This window comes from Engraulis encrasicolus, chromosome 22, assembly GCF_034702125.1.
Source record: "Engraulis encrasicolus isolate BLACKSEA-1 chromosome 22, IST_EnEncr_1.0, whole genome shotgun sequence".
In the NCBI taxonomy this organism is placed as follows: Eukaryota; Metazoa; Chordata; class Actinopteri; order Clupeiformes; family Engraulidae; genus Engraulis; species Engraulis encrasicolus.
In genome coordinates, this window is record NC_085878.1 from 12,577,973 (window position 1) to 12,595,258 (window position 17,286).

A 17,286-nucleotide genomic window follows, 5' to 3' on the forward strand; every position below is an offset into this window, starting at 1 on the left:
ACAAATCCCTTTCGACAGATTTAAAAAGTTAAAGGAAAGCTGATCATGCAGTTTGCACCAATAAACATTATGAGTCGTTTATATATATATATTTTTTGTTGTTGTTTTGTTTAAGTGGCTCTTGACTTTTATTGTTCATTGTGTCAAGTCCCCCCTCACCTTGTTTTTGAAGAAGGAGGGCTGTTCAGTTGGCAAGGTAGGGGCAACTTTGGGCATGGGGTTTTAAGCCCCTCCTGCCTTTTGTTGTAAGATGCTGGGCTGCCTGTTGGCAGATGGTCAGCAATGCATGTATGTTTTGCCAGGAGCTCAGTATCATTGAGCGCCAGTCTTGCCCCCCCATTCCCTCTTTTTTTGCCTGTGTGAGTAGGGGGATAATTTAGCATGTGGTTGCGCTCATGAGCTGTGGGATCCAGTTCCCTCCTGCTCGCTGCAGTGCACATGAAGCCATCTGTCTGATGCTCCTGAGATAAGCACTTTGTCATTTGCCACAAACCTGTACTGTGCTGTGCACTTGAAACGCTGATTATTGAATGTGTTGGGTGTGAATCCCCATAGGTATTATTTATTACAGTACTGTTTATAAAGAATATTTAATGTTCTGAAGGGTCTACCAGAATATGAACTGAATTTCCTGGTTTGGTATTTGGCTACTTTCCCACTGGAGTACAGTTTCATTGGTTTATGGTTGACAGCACATACCCCCCTTGTAGAAACGGAATATACCGGAGATTACGAGTGGGCTGTTTGCAGAAGACACCTGGTCCAACATTATGTCAATGTAGGCTCAGGAAATAATGTTATGTTCCTTTTCTTATTATTGGTACTAAGGATATTCAGTTGCTTGCATGCTACTATCATTTGAGTTAGGCTACAGCTCAAAATGTGGTGAGGTTGAAAATGCTCATTGATTGATCCTGAATATTCAACATTGCATCTGTTTCATTTGTGCCTGCCCCTTTTTTGGTAGAAAATGTATGCAGATTAATTTAAAACAGAAAAGGGGGAAATGCATGATTTGGTGAGAATGAGAGAACACAGAAGGCCTTATGAATAGGGCATGATGCCATGGTCTCCTACTGTTTTGTTTTGTAAATCCAGTTCTAAACCAGAATAATGAAAAGAAAGCCATGATCATGCAAACATAGGGTCTGCAAAGGCTTCCTGCTGGTTTCTCATACAAAGTAGGCCTAGCGTGTATCTGTGTAGAAAGCCTGCAATTCCTGTCTGTTGTATTTGCAGGAGTCTAGCAGTTGCATACTTACCTTGCTGGGTTGAAGATTGTGTAGAAAGGACAGTGAACATTCTGCCCCATGTTTGCTCAACCCATTTTCTCATTGAACACGTCATTTAAAGACATAAGGCATCAGACAATTAGATTGTGTTTAATTATTAAAATTACGTTAAATGCACAGAGGAAAGAAAAAAACACAGCGGTTGGTTTATTTTAACTATCTGAAGTCACAATCTTCACTTTTTTTACATATTACATTGATGTATGGGACATCAGAGCTATTAACTTTCCTATTTTCGAACCAGAGGAAAGTTGGTCCTCCCATCCTGCCACACCAATCACTCATCGTGTTCTGTGATGCTTATTCCCAGTCGGTGGCCGACCGTCTGTTATTGATGGAAAATGGAGCTGCTATCGATGCTTTCTATCTACCACGTCTTCTAATAACAAAAACAATGCCATTGTAGTGGGAAAGAAAAACAGTTCCCAGCTTTATCGTGTTAAGTGCAGAACCTTTGAAGTAGGGCTGCACGATTATAGAAAAAAAAAATAATCACGATTATTTTGGTCAAAATCGTAATCACGATTATTAATCACGATTATTGATTTTTGCAGATTTTTTTGAAAATTCTAACAAGATGAAATATAACCAAGAATGAATTACATACGGGATGAGCAAAATAAAATGAATTGTAATAATTATGTAAAGGCAATAGCATGAAACTTAAGTGGACAGATTTTCTGGCCAGAAACACCAGCCTGTCAGTATGTTCTGGCTTCAAGGACGCTCTCAAAAGTAGGTCACTATTGCCACGATTAAATCACGATTAAAATCATGACTTCGATTTCACTGTTTTATCACGATTTTGATTATTTTTCGATTAATTGTGCAGCCCTACTTTGAAGTGCACTGGATATGCCTTGACTGAGGCATGTGTACGCTTTTTAGGTAAAAGTATCCCCATTTTTTCCACATTGTGGCTATGGCAAAACATAGCAGCCTGCTGATTCTCTGCTATCAGGGCTGGAAGAGGTTGCCAAGTTTATAAGCTGCCAGGCCCGCTTACAAGGGAGTGAAGAATGGGTTAGTTGTCCTGGGCCCAGGGGGCTAGGGGATGATTGGGTCCCTTTACATTGTACGTTTTCAGACAAGGGCCCTTTCAGGTGATTTTGCCCCAGGCCTGGTCAAAGCTGTTAGCAGCCCTCTAGGCTGCAGTACTACTAGTTAATTAGTGTGCTACAATGGGTTATTAATATTAAATAGCAGCCCAGCACATGGGCTAGTCATAGTTTCTGACATGCAACTTTATTTTTTAATATATTGTGACACTTGCTTGTGCCTGTTCTTTTCTACACACAACAGACTGTCATGCCTGATTTGAGAGACTTAGCTCCACACACAAGTGAAGTTTTTGTCAAGACTGTGCCTTATAATAAAGCATGTTAATAAAACCAGCAGATGCAGTTGGAACCTTTTTCTAATATAGATGTCTCTGTGTATTTTTTAGGACTCAGCCCTTGTGCTTGCCTGCAAAACTGCTGTTGGAATGGATACTCTAAAACTGTTTCAAGCTTGCAGTGGTGCTCTTCATCACATCTTTAAGTCGGGGATGGTGAACTCGATACTTGTGGAAGTGGAAGCAGGCAAAGGGCAGACTGGAATGTAGAATATCCCAAGTGTAACATTGCTCAAGCCAATGCTGTTAGGTTTGCTCCATAGCAGTTGATGGTTTATAATAAAATGCAGTCAGAAGTATTCGATAAACGTATGGGACTGGAAACTGGTTGTGCATTACTGCAAGCGTTCAGACACACAGACAGCCCTTTATTCAAGGTTCCGTACAGCCTAATGGGGCCACAGACAGAAAAAAAACATATATGCGGTATTATGGGGGGGCTGGAGAGGATGAGGGAACATCCAAAAAAGAGGATGTGCTTTGATTTTGTTTGATTAAGCCGCTGCTGAGCCTGCTGATTAGCGTCCCAGCGCTAAGTAAAGTGGAACAGCCTCAAAGGCTCTTATCCTGCTTATGACCCCCTTACCACCAGCCACCCTTGAAAATCTAGAAACAGTGAGATTATGCCATTACTTAAAAAAAGGACGGATAGGATAGGAATCGTTCTTGGTCACCCAATGCGACCTCTCATTCAAAAGTAGCCTATTCTATGGTCGTCACTCTATGGCTCGTGAATTTTCATGCCAGAGATGTAATCTACAACTAATTTCTATAGCAGCCAATCAGAAAAGAGCATTCTATTTGTGCAGGCCCTAAAATGCAATACTTCATTCTATGTTCTCTTTGAGTTTCACTTTAATGGAGATAATGGATACTAGTATTACTATGTCCTTCAAGTAAGTGGTAGGCGAACCATGACGCACAGTCAAATCAGTCAAATCTCAGAGATAATTTTCCAATATGGAGCAATCCCCAGACATATTAACCCTCAGAGAATATGTGGAGAAATGGCATATAGTGTTGTCCTTTATGCCATTGATTTAGTCCTTAGGCAGGCTCCATGGTAAATTGCATCATTTTGAGGTGAGGATGCGGTTTGCTTTAATCTGGGCATTAGATAAAAGAAACAATGTGGACACTACCAGAGTTGTAAGCGTTCGCAGAAAAGGGCAGTGGTTATGGGAGAACAAAGCGCGTCGCAGGTCAAACCGCAATCAACATGCAAATGAACCAGGATGCTCCGATTGATTGGCGGTCAACAGCTATTGGCAGATATTCATTGAGAGAGGCTTGATTTGCTCTCTCTCTGTGGGCCGATTCGTGAAGGTGATCAGGTCACCTGAAAACCTGGAAGTTGTTTGCAATGTGACAAAAAACAGACTATATTTTGTCGCTCTTCGGACACAAAGATTTTCTGTGTAGAATTGACCATTTTAAAACGAATAAATCCCATTTCATGTCGTGACATGCAGACTCCTGGTGTGTCTGCACGCAGTCTGTCAATGTGTTCAAATACACCCACCCTTTTATACATGAGCCAAACATTCCTCTGTGTTGAAAACAAGTGTTTACACTAGTGACTGAGGCTTTGTATTGCCCCTTTGCACTCTGTACATAATGGAAAGAACTTTCTATTAAAACTGAACAAAATGTAATACTGTGTCAATGTGAAGGGTTACAGATTCATATCCACCAATTGACAGTTGTGGAGAATGTACCCAGAGCAGGGTTTTGTCCAAACACTGCTCCCAGCTCCCTTTCATGCTGCCCCCCTCTTGCGTGTGTTTCAGACAGAGGACACGTTTTTGTTGAGCACACTGCGAGCTTTGTAATTACAACAATGACAAATGGAAGTCACTTTCACTTACCCAGTCAATATTCACATTCAATTCAACCCATAATCGCAAGCTTTTTCAGAATAAGTGGATCAAGCTCCCTGTTTCCAGACTGGATTGTTCATATTTAATAAATCTACTCTATTCTATTCTATTCTATTCTAGAGAGCATGTGTTCATCAAGGTTGGTTGGGGTTTAGCCGATATCAGACATGTGACTCAAAATTAAAGAAGCTATATTGTGCTGTTTCGCATGAAATGTGATATTCACCCCACCCTCCAATTTTGTAAAGCGACATTTGAAATTACATTTTGTAATACCAAATATTTTTCTTGTCTGAAGATTTGTTGTCAAGGTGGCCACCTTAACTGTGAAGTGCTGGGGGAACCCAGGTTTTCATTATTTTATCTTTTTTTTGTTGCCTTTTTTGCCTTTCAATGGAGATGGCGACAGGAAACAAGTGGGAGGGAGATGGACGACTTTGGGCTGGAATCAAACCTGGGTCCCCGGCTTAGCAGCACGGTTCCTTTAGCCACAAGCCACAAGCCACTTTTGACTAAACTGTTTTTTCCCCTTTTTATTTCTTTCAGAAGAGTCAGCAGTACCTCAGTTTGTCCCGTTCGGGTTCTCGGTGGAGCCGGAGGATGCGCTAGTGGTGCGAGGCGGGCCGGCGCTGCTCAACTGCCTGGTGGCGAGCCCCGAGGCCTTCCGCGTGGAGTGGAAGAAGGACGGCAGCTACCTGACGCTGCAGGCGGACGAGAGGCGGCGCCTGCTGGACAACGGCTCGCTGCTCATCTCCTCCGTGGTGCACTCCAAACACAACAAGCCCGACGAGGGCGTCTACCAGTGCACGGCCTCCATACAGAACCTGGGCACCATCAGCAGCAAGACGGCGCGGCTAAGTGTAGCGGGTAAGCGATGATTTTACAGTGCCATCACTGGCTGAATATTGAAAAACTCTCTAGCTCCAGTTTGACAAAGTGAACTTTGCTGCTGGAGTTCGGGAATGTTCATTTTTAATGGCGTAGCATATACTTAAGTGAAATCCATAAATGGTAGAAATATGTCAATACTTTTTAAAGTAACATGTGAGCTAATGCTCCAGTCACATTTTTGTTTTTACAGCTAAAGCTATAAAGGCTAAATAAATTGCTGGATGTGCCGTGGGACCTGAAGCATGTGCACATACTTCTGATAAAATTCATTCAAAAATAAACGACCCAGAATAAATAAATACCTAAATAAATGTTCAAGCACTTATGGGGCCAAAACCTGCCTCCATCTGTCTGTCAATCTGATTAGTTATACTGTCTAGGCTGAAATCTTTGACATTTTCTGTAATTAATGTTTTGACCCTGTGGTTATTATTACTATTGCCGATATTTCAGAGTCCCTCAGAGTCTGTTGGTGTTTTAGATTAACTGGCTATTCTGGCTTTCCCCTCTTACTTTTTCCCACTGCATTTTAAGATTATCGGGTCATTCAGTCCTCTTAAGTCACCTCCCATGTTTTGTGTTGTATTTTTTCCCACCAGGTGTGCCAAGGTTCTCTAGTCAACCTGAGGCCGGCCTGGTAAGGCACGGTGACAGCCACGTGTTCCTGTGTGACATCATCCAGGACCTGGTGGGCTTCTCGCGGTGGGAGCTGAACAAGCAGCCCCTGGCGCTGGACCACAGGCTGCTACAGCTGCCCAGCGGTGCCCTGGTGGTCAGCAACGCCTCGGACGCGGACGCCGGGTCGTATCGCTGCGTGGTGGAAACGGGAGGCGTGGTGAAGAGCAGCGATGAAGTGGAGCTGAAAGTCATCGCTGGTGAGACACACTGGCCCTGTTTTTGATGCTGCACACTGCGCAAATCTGCACTCGCAGTGCATTCTGGTTTTCTAACCAGAATGCAGTGTAATTTCACAATGGGCATGCATCCTGAGTAGATCTGCGCACCCTGCGCCACTACGAACGAGCCCGCTGTACGCTGTAATTGAGTCGGAGTCGTCAGTGCCTGTGTGACTCTTGGCAGCCGGTCACTGTGCCTTTTCGCTTTCATGCTGAGTGATGACTGATCACCCGTTGAAGTGTTGATGTGTCACTCTGTGGACATCCTTGGTTTGGTCCTCATTAATTTTGTTTAATTACGTCGTTGTATTTTTAGCTTAAGAATATTTGTGGGGTTTTTTGTTGCTTCACCAGTTACACTGGTGTGGCTGTGTGTAATTAATATGGAGCGACACTACATGCAGTATATTCTGATAAAAAAGTTATAGAAACAAATAAATGTATTTCTTGAAATGTTAGATTTTCTAATCTTTTTTTAACACAAGTTGGTTGTACACATTTCACTACATAGATTACTCTTGTATCATCGTATGTAGGCTTTTTGTTTTAGTTGCAAAAAAATATACACCCTTTTCTTCACTGTGTTTTATTCATAGTTATTTCATTTGTTTGTCCAGAAACAGGAGAATCGAGGAAGTTGGAGTATCTGACCACCCCCTCTGCGATAACCAGCGTGGTAGGGGAGAGCGTTCTTCTGCCCTGCGTGGTAACAGGTTCCCCTGCTCCCTATGTTCGGTGGATGCTCAATGACCAACTCATTGACGAGAGGTGATTTAGTTGTCAAATAACAAAATAAGTCCTTTTCATCCCTTGTAACAACAACAGTGTGTGACATCAGCTGGTGGGATTGTTTGATATGGCAAGCATTTTTGTTTGCCTTGCTCTTGATTTTGATCAAGGTCTTGGTTCTTTTGTAGTCTTGTTCACACTGTGCTCTTTGTCTTTTTGTGTATGACACAGAAACTCCTGATTAATTGTACTGCATGCTTATTTTACCCAGTTAGTTCAGAACTACCGGTACTGTGTGTTTCTATTGTGTTTATGCAATATCAATATCGAATGCTGTGTCCCTTAGTTCTTGCTTTCTTTTCAATCTATTGCAATGATTTGCTTACAGTGACGGTCATTTTGAAATGCTTGCTGGAGGAAGTCTACGGATCGTCAACTTAACTGTGGAGGATTCTGGAACGTTCAGCTGCCTTGCAGACAACATGAACGACTCCTTAGAGGCCAAGGCCGAACTTAATATTCAAGGTACAGTCCCTTCTCCCTTCTCCTGTATTCCAGACTAATCATTAGTTTAAGTCAGTCAGATGATCACCAGTCAGCAAAGGGTCTGGGTTACATGTGGGTTATAATGACTTCATTTCAGCATGGAGCCAAGTTGAAGAAGTGGATATATTCATGTGGTGAAATTCAAGGAACATTATCCACTCTCTTCTCCTGCTTCCCAGACTAATCATTTGTTTCAGTCAGTCAGTCTGTTAAAAAAAAAAAAATCACTTCGCGATCAGTCCAGGTTACACATGGGTTGCAGTGTTTTCCATTGAAGAGTTGTTAAAAGCCAAGAGGTGGGTCTTGTAGTTGGCACTTGGAAGTGAGACACAACTGAGCCAGCGCCTGTGATGTGCTGTGGCTGCATGTTCCAAATCTTGAGGGCATATTTGGGTAAAAGCCGCTTTTCCAGTCTTCTTTGGTGGAGCCTGGGGGACATCCGGGGGGGCACCTGCAGAGGATCTGAGGGCTCACGCAGGGACTTGCGGATACACAGAGAGAGAGTCAGCGATTTATCTAAGTGCTAGATTGCTTACATCCTTAAAAAAAACTAAGCAAGAGGATTTTGAAGTAAATTCTGTCGGAAATGGGGTCACTAGATTGAAAAGTGTTTTTTGTTGGGAGTTGTGTACACCCTTGTACTTGTTTTGGTGAATGGCGGAGTGACTGGGATTTCAAACCGTCTGGAGTAAGTGTAGACTGGCTAAAACATTACAGAATTCAGGCAGCGACAGAACAAGTAGCCTAATACTGGAGGCTCTGGAAGACGGGAAGTTCAGGATCAACATGCATTTGTCAAATGCTTCTGTGTACAGCTGGACAGTGCTGCAATCACATCTGACCACTGCGTACCATGACTGATGCTTAGTGGTTTTCATTGAATCTGGACTTTGTTAGGCTTGGGCGAATTTGTAATGGGCAGCTAGCAGGTTGTCCGGACTGATTTTAGCGTGAAATTCAATGTCGCGCCACAAGCGGTAGAGTACAGGCTTGTTCAGGCTAGTGAATCACCTTTTCCACATCAAGATTGTGGGTAAGAAAGAGTACATTTTGCATATAGATATCACCCAATATGACTTACCCAATACCTTCGGGGGTGCTCCAAATGACGCAAAACTATCATGGGCAAGGAGCAAATGGTATTTTACATTATAATTATAGCTAGATTCCCTAAACCCTCCCCAAAAAACTCAGTTTTCCATTAATATGGGATTTAATGCAGAGATGTACAATGACTCCCAGACTTATTGCTTCTTCATACATTAAATAAGATTTCTAGCTTCACTGGTAAGCACATTATGCCTGTCTTTTGGGACAAGCATAAGTAGGTTAGACTCATCCTCATTACATTTCTGACTATGAGTTCTTGGAATTAATTCATTATTCATCCATTGATTTATATCAGGAAGTTAATCAGCAACTGCAGTTCATTTGTATTGGTTGGCTTAGCCAAGATTTACTTTTGTATTATCAGCATCATGTGCTGTCTATATTGTGTAAAAATATATCTTTACAAAATGTAAGATGATGAGATGGTTTCCTTGTGCAGCCTCATAGCATGTGTTACTTTTGAAAGAGATGCATCCAGAAACACTTGACTATATTACTGGGATAATTCGCAGAAGTAAAACTCAAAACTCTTTCTTTCCTCAATTCAGTTCCTCCACAGTTTCTGAAAAAGCCAGTGAACACCTATGCCCATGAGTCTATGGATATCATCTTCGAGTGTGAAGTCACCGGCTCGCCAGCACCGACTGTAAGATGGGTCAAGAACGGAGATACAGTCATTCCCAGTGACTACTTCAAGATAATTGTAAGTGGTCGATTACGCTACTTCATGACTAGATCGTGTTATAAAATGACTTCTGCCAAGTACGCTATTTGTCAGCATGACCGGGGCCATAGCTGAGAGAAATTCAATCCCAGGTATATTTGGGTTGCGGGTCCTTTTTTGCTTGTTATGCATTCTGACATAATTAAAGACAGCATAATCATCCCCTCAAAATCCAATTATGAGCTGTTATGACTTTACACCTCAGACAAGCTCGCACTACGTATCGAGTTTTATGCATGACATTGTTGTTGGGAGATGGCAATCTTGGAAATGCAGACCAAGGGTGTTTTGTTTCTTGAAATGTTTATGGAGGATTGGAGAAAGCACTACAGCAGAGCCTGATATAAGCTTTTGCCATGCTAATGTGGCTCCTCTCACCCCTGACACCACTTGTTTGGAAGGAAAATGTTACCGATCCGTCTGATTTTGCACGCCAGCTCACTCTTGATTAACACGTCGGGTCGGAAGCGCTTCCACAGAGATAAAAAGATGTCACGCTTCCCATTCTTATTAAAATTGGAATCGGCCAAGAAATGTGTAATTGTGGCATGTCTAATTAATCTAATCAGCTTATCTAAGGGGAACGTGTGACAGCGAGTGACAGTAAAACCCTCACGGCTGTCGCTCCTCACTTGATTACGCCCTCAGGAGGAGCACAACCTGCAGGTGCTGGGCTTGGTGAAGACTGATGAGGGTTACTACCAGTGTATGGCCGAGAACGATGCCGGGAACGTACAGGCCAGTGCACAGCTCATTATTCTCAAACATGGTGAGTCGGTTGAAAAAAGTTTACATGACATTACACTACATTACAAAGTTGTGTGTGTCTGTGTGTGTGTGTGTGTGTGTGTGTGTGTGTGTGTGTGTGTGTGTGTGTGTGTGTGTGTGTGTGTGTGTGTGTGTGTGTGTGTGTGTGTGTGTGTGTGTGTGTGTGTGTGTGTGTGTGTGTGTGTGTGTGTGTGTGTGTGTGTGACACTGTGTGTGTGTGTGTGTGTGTGTGTGTGTGTGTGTGTGTGTGTGTGTGTGTGTGTGTGTGTGTGTGACGCTGTGTGTGTGTGACGCTGTGTGTGTGTGACGCTGTGTGTGTGTGACGCTGTGTGTGTGTGACGCTGTGTGTGTGTGACGCTGTGTGTGTGTGACGCTGTGTGTGTGTGACGCAGTGTGTGTGTGTGTGTGGGTGTGTGGGTGTGTGTGTGAGACGCTGTGTGTTGTGACGCTGATGGTTGTCCTTATTCAAGTGTTCCAAGAGGGAATAGAATAGAGTTGACCGATTTTTATTATGTCCTCCATAAACTATTCACAATGAAAATGGATGAAATGAAAGTGATCAGTGACAGGCGAATCAGTTAAATGAACTTTGTTGTTTTGTGTAGGCCTGTGGCTAGAACTGGTACTGCATTCAAATTCAAAACAATTTAATATGTTCAGGCTGTTCTGACAATTTTTAATTTGGCACTTATTCTTAATATCCAGTGGCATATCAGGATTAAACTGTGTTCTCTTACCAAAAAAATCACACAATTCAAGTGATAAAGTTGACATGCCGTAAATTTTGAGCCGTATCTGAAATCTTATTTCTTTTAATCAGTAGCACTCATTTTCCTCAGCGGGGTCCTTTCAAGGCAAAGTTAAATTCTTCTTATTTATTCCTTTGTTTAAACGAACCCTCTGTTAAAACAAGCCCTGTTACCCATCTTATCCAGTCAGTTTTGTGTTTGCATTCACCTCACAGCCGCTTCACTATAATTTTGTAGTATATTTTTGCATTTATTTTATATCACGTTTGTTCAGTTGATCCATTTTGTTTTGTTTGTTATATATTTGTGCCTTATTTCTGTCACCAAGCCCTTTTGTTTCGATGTTTGTTTCTTTCTTTCTCTCCCACTTCCTTTCGCTTTTTTTGTCCCTGTCCCTTCGTTTGGCTGTTCTGTTCTTCCATCTCCATCCACCTGTCCTCCATTCTTCATTTCATCTTTCTTCCTCTGTGCCAACACCAACACCGCCACCTTTACACCCATCATTCAATAAACTGCTACCCCCCAAGATGTGTCCCTGCCCTCCCCCACATCCCCACCACTGACCAGTGCCACTACTGAACATGTAACACCAGGCTCTGGGGGTGCTGGTGCGGTCGGCCCCACACCCTCCGCCCCGCGAGACGTCGTGGCCTCGCTGGTCTCCACGCGCTTCATCAAGCTGACCTGGAGGCAGCCGGCCGAGACGCACGGAGACGACGTCACCTACTCCGTCTACTACAGCCTGGAGGGGACCAACAGGTAGAGTACCTCACCGGGAAGCGTTGCAGTAAGCAAGCTATTGTCCCATGGGGACAGTGTCACCTACTCCTTCTACTACCACTATGAGGGGACAAACAGGTAGAGAACCTCACCTTGATGAGAAAGCGTTCTGTAAATCTGTGGCCAGTAGCAGCTGAACGTCACCTACTCGGTTTACTACAGCCTGCAGGGGATAGTCTGATACAGTGACATAAAGAAAATTGATGGATTGAAGCATTTTTGTAGGTGCTCTTTGGTGTGGGGACAAATTCTCATCAGAACCAAGGGAGGCGAGCACACTCGTCTTATCCAAAAATATATAAAAACCTTTATTTTAACATTTTTAAAGGTTGAAGCTAAAACAAACTGGACAGTGTTATACTGGTACCTCACAATAAAGCGCTCTTTAAAGCAGCAAAACTGACAACAGACCTGTGGCTAGTAACACGTCTGAATGGCCATTTGGGGCCATGAGAAAAACAGTTAATGTTAACCCCTCAGAAAAGCTGTCTATACAACTGTAAAACTGACACCAAAACTATGGCTTGTGGAAAGGCTGAATGGTGAGTGACTCAAGAAAATCACTAGCCACGGGTAGTGATGATAGAAGAAAAAAAGCTAGGATATAGCTATAGGATTGTTCTATATGCACAATTGTCATGTCCCTTAGTGTTTCCTGAACTGAGGCCGAACTAGTTAGAATGAATTTCAAATCTGCAGCTCTATGTTAATCACTGTCTGACCTCTTAGTCCCCTGTTGGCACTCAGACGGTGTGAGAGGGAGGACTACTGTCCCCTCATTCTAATAAGCTTCTGTTTGTCACCCTTGCCCTTTCCGCTACCATCTTTCCCTTTCTGCTACATTAAGTCTAGGAAGTGAGAAGAGTATATTACTTCATTCTGAAATGTGTACAGTCTCTTCAGCTGTTGCTGTTGCCTGCGACACACAATTAGTTTGTGACGATGCTGGCAGTTCTACAGTAGGAGTTGTTTCTGTGAGAGCTGCATTTGTAATTGATGTCAACCCACACACGAGTCCAGCCCCGGGCTCAAACTGGTGTCCTTGCTTGCTCTGCAGCTGAAAAGGTCTTTTGGGTTGTTTGGGTTTCTTAGAAGTCAAAACGCAACGGCTTCATGGCAGGATTTCAGGCTTCGAAGGGATCAGCAGAGCCGGCAGGAACTGAAATAAATTCCCCCACGCGGGAAAACGTGGCTTATTTACAGTATTTCCGTGGTATGTGACCTTAAATGTTTGGTCGCTACTTCTGTTTACGTTGCCTTCTACAGGGAGTTATGCGCATTATATTGACCTTAAAGTGACACTACCATCTCTAGAAAGAGGCTCATTTTATACCTCCCCACTTGTTAAATAATTTGAGTTTTACCCATCCTAGTTCTCCTATTCTACCAGTCGTTCTTTTAGTCTGGTGATATTACTTGTAGGTCCAAGCTTGCATTTATTATTGAATGATATGGATACACTAGGTCATGGGTGGGGAACCTATGGCTGATATAATTTTAATGTATGGAGTTCACATGAAGTATGGCATGTTTTCAATCTTAGAAATAACATTTAATAACAATTAAATTATATTTTCAGGTGACCTAGTGAAGGTGAAAATCCTGATTTGTATTCATAGTACGGCTTTATAAAACTTGAAGTGACCGTTCGATTGGAAAAGGTTCCTCACCCCTTTGCTAGGTGCTACTAGTCCCATACAATGCAATGATATTTGATAGTTTGAAGGTAGAATTTATATCGCCATACTCGGCGAATAGCTGAAATGCCTCTTTTCCACTGCCGATTTTCTGGTAGGCCTGCAGTTCGACACAGCGCGACCCGTCCGCCACTTTTTGCTCTACGATTGAGCTGTATCGTGCCTATTTGAAAAGCAAAAAGTGGCAGCTGAGTCACGCTTTGTCGAGCTGTAGGTCTACCAGAAAACTGGCAGTGGAAAAGAGGCAAAAGTGCAGCAAAATTGTAAAAGTCAATAATTTAATTCAAGGGGATTTGGAAATTTAGCTTATTTCCAGAAGTGATGGACTTTCGCTTTAACAACCTTGACTGGGGTTTTAAGTTAGCGATATGATGAAAATATTGCTTTTAAAAACAGAATCACAACTGAAGAGCTCAATTACAAGCTAAATGAATGGACTCCCTTATGTGTGTGCTTTTTTTTTCAGGGAACGCATAGTGAACACCAGTCAGCCGGGAGAGATGCAGGTCACCATCCAGAATCTGGTGCCTGAGTCCAAGTACACCTTCAGGGTGGTCGCACACAACGGCAACGGTGTGGGCGAGAGCTCCAGCGCGGTGACTGTTGCTACGCAGCCTGAAGGTAGGTGTTCTGGCAACCACAGGCATTCCATTCCATTCCAGCCCACAGATGCAGCTGTGCAGTAACATATGCATGCATACATTATGTCACAGAGATAATTACATGCGGGTCCTCATGAGAAACCAGCTGCCTGAGGATCGGAGGAGAGCAATTTTTCTCCACAGGGGTGGTGTATGCTATATTAACACCTTAAACACCCTGCATGTCGTCACACTTCTGTAGAAAGTGTTATCCTAAGGTGGGACAATTCAGTGCATTTCTTGGGTTCTTTCACACTTGAGTGTGAAAATCCGGGTTATGAGTGCAATATGCTTGAAGAAGTCTTCCTTTTTCTATATTTTTCTGATCGTTAAATAGTTGTCCATTTTAACACATTTTAGCGATAGGGGATGCTTTGTGCACTCTGCTTCAGAAGGGCTGTAAGTCTTTCTAAAATACATAAATTTAATAAAAATGTAGGACAGCTTTGGCCTAGTGATTAGGAAGTTGGGCTTTAGATCAGAAGGATGCACAACTTAGGGTTCAAATCCCACCTTTACCATCACCTTCATTCATGGCTGAAGTGAAGTGAAGATCCATATTGCACCAGGTACTGTGTACCCTGTAATAACTGTAAGTCGCTTTGGATAAAACCGTCAGCTAAATGTAGTGTAATGTATAATGCAACATATTTATTTTTCTTCTGTGCCCTATACAGTTCAGGTTCCGGGTCCAGCTCCCAACCTCCAGGCCACGGCCACCTCACCTACCTCAATCGCTGTGAGCTGGGAGACGCCTGTGACGGGCAACGGGGAGATCCAGAACTACAAGATCATCTACACCGCCAAGGGCCAGGACGGGGAACAGGTCCGATTGCCAATGGATTTTCTGTAACACTTTATTTAAGGGTCTGCCACATGTTGGTGTTGGCGCCACTTGCGCGTACCTAATTACTGTCTGTACAAGTGACTTGTAAAACGTGTTAAAGGGCCTGCGAGGTTGATTAAAATGACTGTATATCAGTAATAAAGGCCTCATTGGTAGCAAACCAGAAATTTGGGAACATGCGTAACACTGGTTGTATGTTACTTATAAGATGTGTTGAGTAAAATCAGACATTAAGGCATGTATTATTGTGGTTAGCATTTGAACCCTAAAACATTGTTGCTGTTTTTCTGAGCCCTTCACCACAATGTGCACTAGAGATAATGGACACTGATTGTACTATTGATTGGAGTGGCACTGTTGCATTGAACGGAGTTGATGCAGAGTATATAGATGAGGTGAGCAGCTATAAGGAGGGGGTCCTTCAGCACAGAACAATTCTATAACCATGGTAACCTAGCAGCAATGAGTGCAATGAGTGCAATTGTCTGATATAATGTGAGACTTGTTATGTGATTTTATATAGATAGCCTCTCTAGAATTATGATTATGAAAACAATTCAGAATATTTGATGTGTAGAAATATCTTTATTGAAAGACAGATAAGTTCTGGGTTGAAATGCTGCCTTTGTCAATGGTTTTTTCACTCTCCTCTTCAAGGAAATTGATGTGCGAGGTCTGACGTACACCTTCACCGGTCTAAAGAAGTTTACAGAGTACAGTTTCCGAATTGTGGCTTACAACAAGCACGGCCCAGGAGTGTCCACGGATGACGTCACAGCCCAGACCTTCTCTGCTGGTGAGAACAAGACCTTGAATTCACACAGTAGTACATTAACACTAGGATAGTACAGGTAATAATACTATTGTAAAATCCATGTCTGATTTACTTAGTCTTGGCTATAAGACACAATCAGTGCTTCAATTCATTAGAAGAACGTAAGCACAATGTATATATATACATCGTATTATATAGAAACATAGTATTATAAATTTAGTCTTATAAACCATTAATTGGTCCTTCATTGGAAACGGTTGCATTGTGAATGCATGCCCCTTGATACTGACCTGTTTTTATGGCTAATCATGGAGTTAAATGTTGGAGTTCAACAGTAACATATTTGGAATTCATCAGTCTGAATTATTAACATGAAAAAGCATTTGTATATGTAAAATTCCAATCGCTGCATATCATATTATAAAAGGGAAGCAGCTCTACAGGGAAAAAATGAGAAGTGTGAAGGTTACTTAAAGTCGATATGGCTCCAGTCATCATTAAAATATTAATTTTAAGCTTAGCAATTAATCATCTCTCCGTGTATATCTTCTGCTGAAACAGGCACAGTGGTTTGTAAAGGTTAGGGCACCCCATACAAAAAGTACAGAATTAAAAATATATCTCAAGCATTGGACAATACTTGAGATGTGCCATGCGTGGAAATTCAATATAACCCAAGAATAAATCAACCATATTCCTGCCGCAGCAGCACATGAATGAATACTGGCAATGCTTTAACCCAGTGATGCCCAAGGCACCTGCAAAAAAGGGTGAATGCCTGAGCCCTTTTCAAGAAAAGCTGCCCTCAGCCTATGGAAACCTAAATATCTCAGCTTCTCAAGAAAATATGCACTAAGTTGCATTTAAATGCCAAGACCCTCATCTTTCATTAGGATGTGTTCATTCATCTCAAACAAACAGAGATTTTTAATAAAGTTGTCTCAAATCTCATGAGCCTGAATGTTGCGTAATGCAGCTCCAGGCGCCAGGGCCAATGTGTTGTTGTGTTGTCCTGTGATGTTGTTCTGAATATTGTATGGGCCCTAAAATGTAATAATGCTATTGTATTGAAACCTATTATGAACATACTTTTCTGTGTATTTTGCCTGTGCCCACAGTACCCAGTGCCCCACCACAGAACGTGACCGTAGAGATTCTGAACTCTAAGGTAAGGCCACGGCGGTGAAGTGGTTATCCACATACTGCAGCTGATGCGTAGCATGCTTGACAGTAAAGGGAAGAAATACTGTTATAATGTTTCCCGAAGAACATTTGTTAGTCAAGTGGGGGTAAGAGAGCCAGGCGGTGCAGTTTCACATGAAGTATGGTATCTAAGCAACTTTGGAAATTACATTCGCAATATAAAAGCTTTATCTTTTCAGGGTACCTAGTCAAGGTGGGTGGTGTTTTTTTTTAAATTATTTTTTTAAATCAAGCTTCACTATAAAGTGCTGGGGGAAACCCTTTGTTATTAATTCCTCACACCCTGACACTCTTGAGCAATAAATGTGAAATTATTACCCACTACCTGACGTCTTATTACCTTTTTATAAATATTTCCCACC

General features: G+C 42.4%; 1 protein-coding gene across 7 annotated transcripts in view; it reads left to right on the top strand.

Annotated features, from left to right (window-relative positions):
* The window catches only part of neo1a (neogenin 1a), a 59,530-nt gene that overhangs the window by 22,067 nt on the left and 20,177 nt on the right, over positions 1 to 17,286 (top strand). For 4 of the 7 annotated variants that reach the window (XM_063189305.1, XM_063189311.1, XM_063189307.1 and 1 more), the window contains exons 2-12: positions 5,115 to 5,435; positions 6,059 to 6,334; positions 6,973 to 7,123; positions 7,473 to 7,609; positions 9,289 to 9,443; positions 10,113 to 10,233; positions 11,509 to 11,740; positions 13,925 to 14,079; positions 14,777 to 14,925; positions 15,604 to 15,742; positions 16,840 to 16,889. In XM_063189305.1, coding sequence (XP_063045375.1) covers positions 5,115 to 5,435; positions 6,059 to 6,334; positions 6,973 to 7,123; positions 7,473 to 7,609; positions 9,289 to 9,443; positions 10,113 to 10,233; positions 11,509 to 11,740; positions 13,925 to 14,079; positions 14,777 to 14,925; positions 15,604 to 15,742; positions 16,840 to 16,889 — 1,886 coding nt within the window. The remainder of the gene's footprint in view (positions 1 to 5,114; positions 5,436 to 6,058; positions 6,335 to 6,972; positions 7,124 to 7,472; positions 7,610 to 9,288; positions 9,444 to 10,112; positions 10,234 to 11,508; positions 11,741 to 13,924; positions 14,080 to 14,776; positions 14,926 to 15,603; positions 15,743 to 16,839; positions 16,890 to 17,286) is intronic. The other 3 variants (XM_063189309.1, XM_063189310.1, XM_063189306.1) reach the window with 2 other exon arrangements.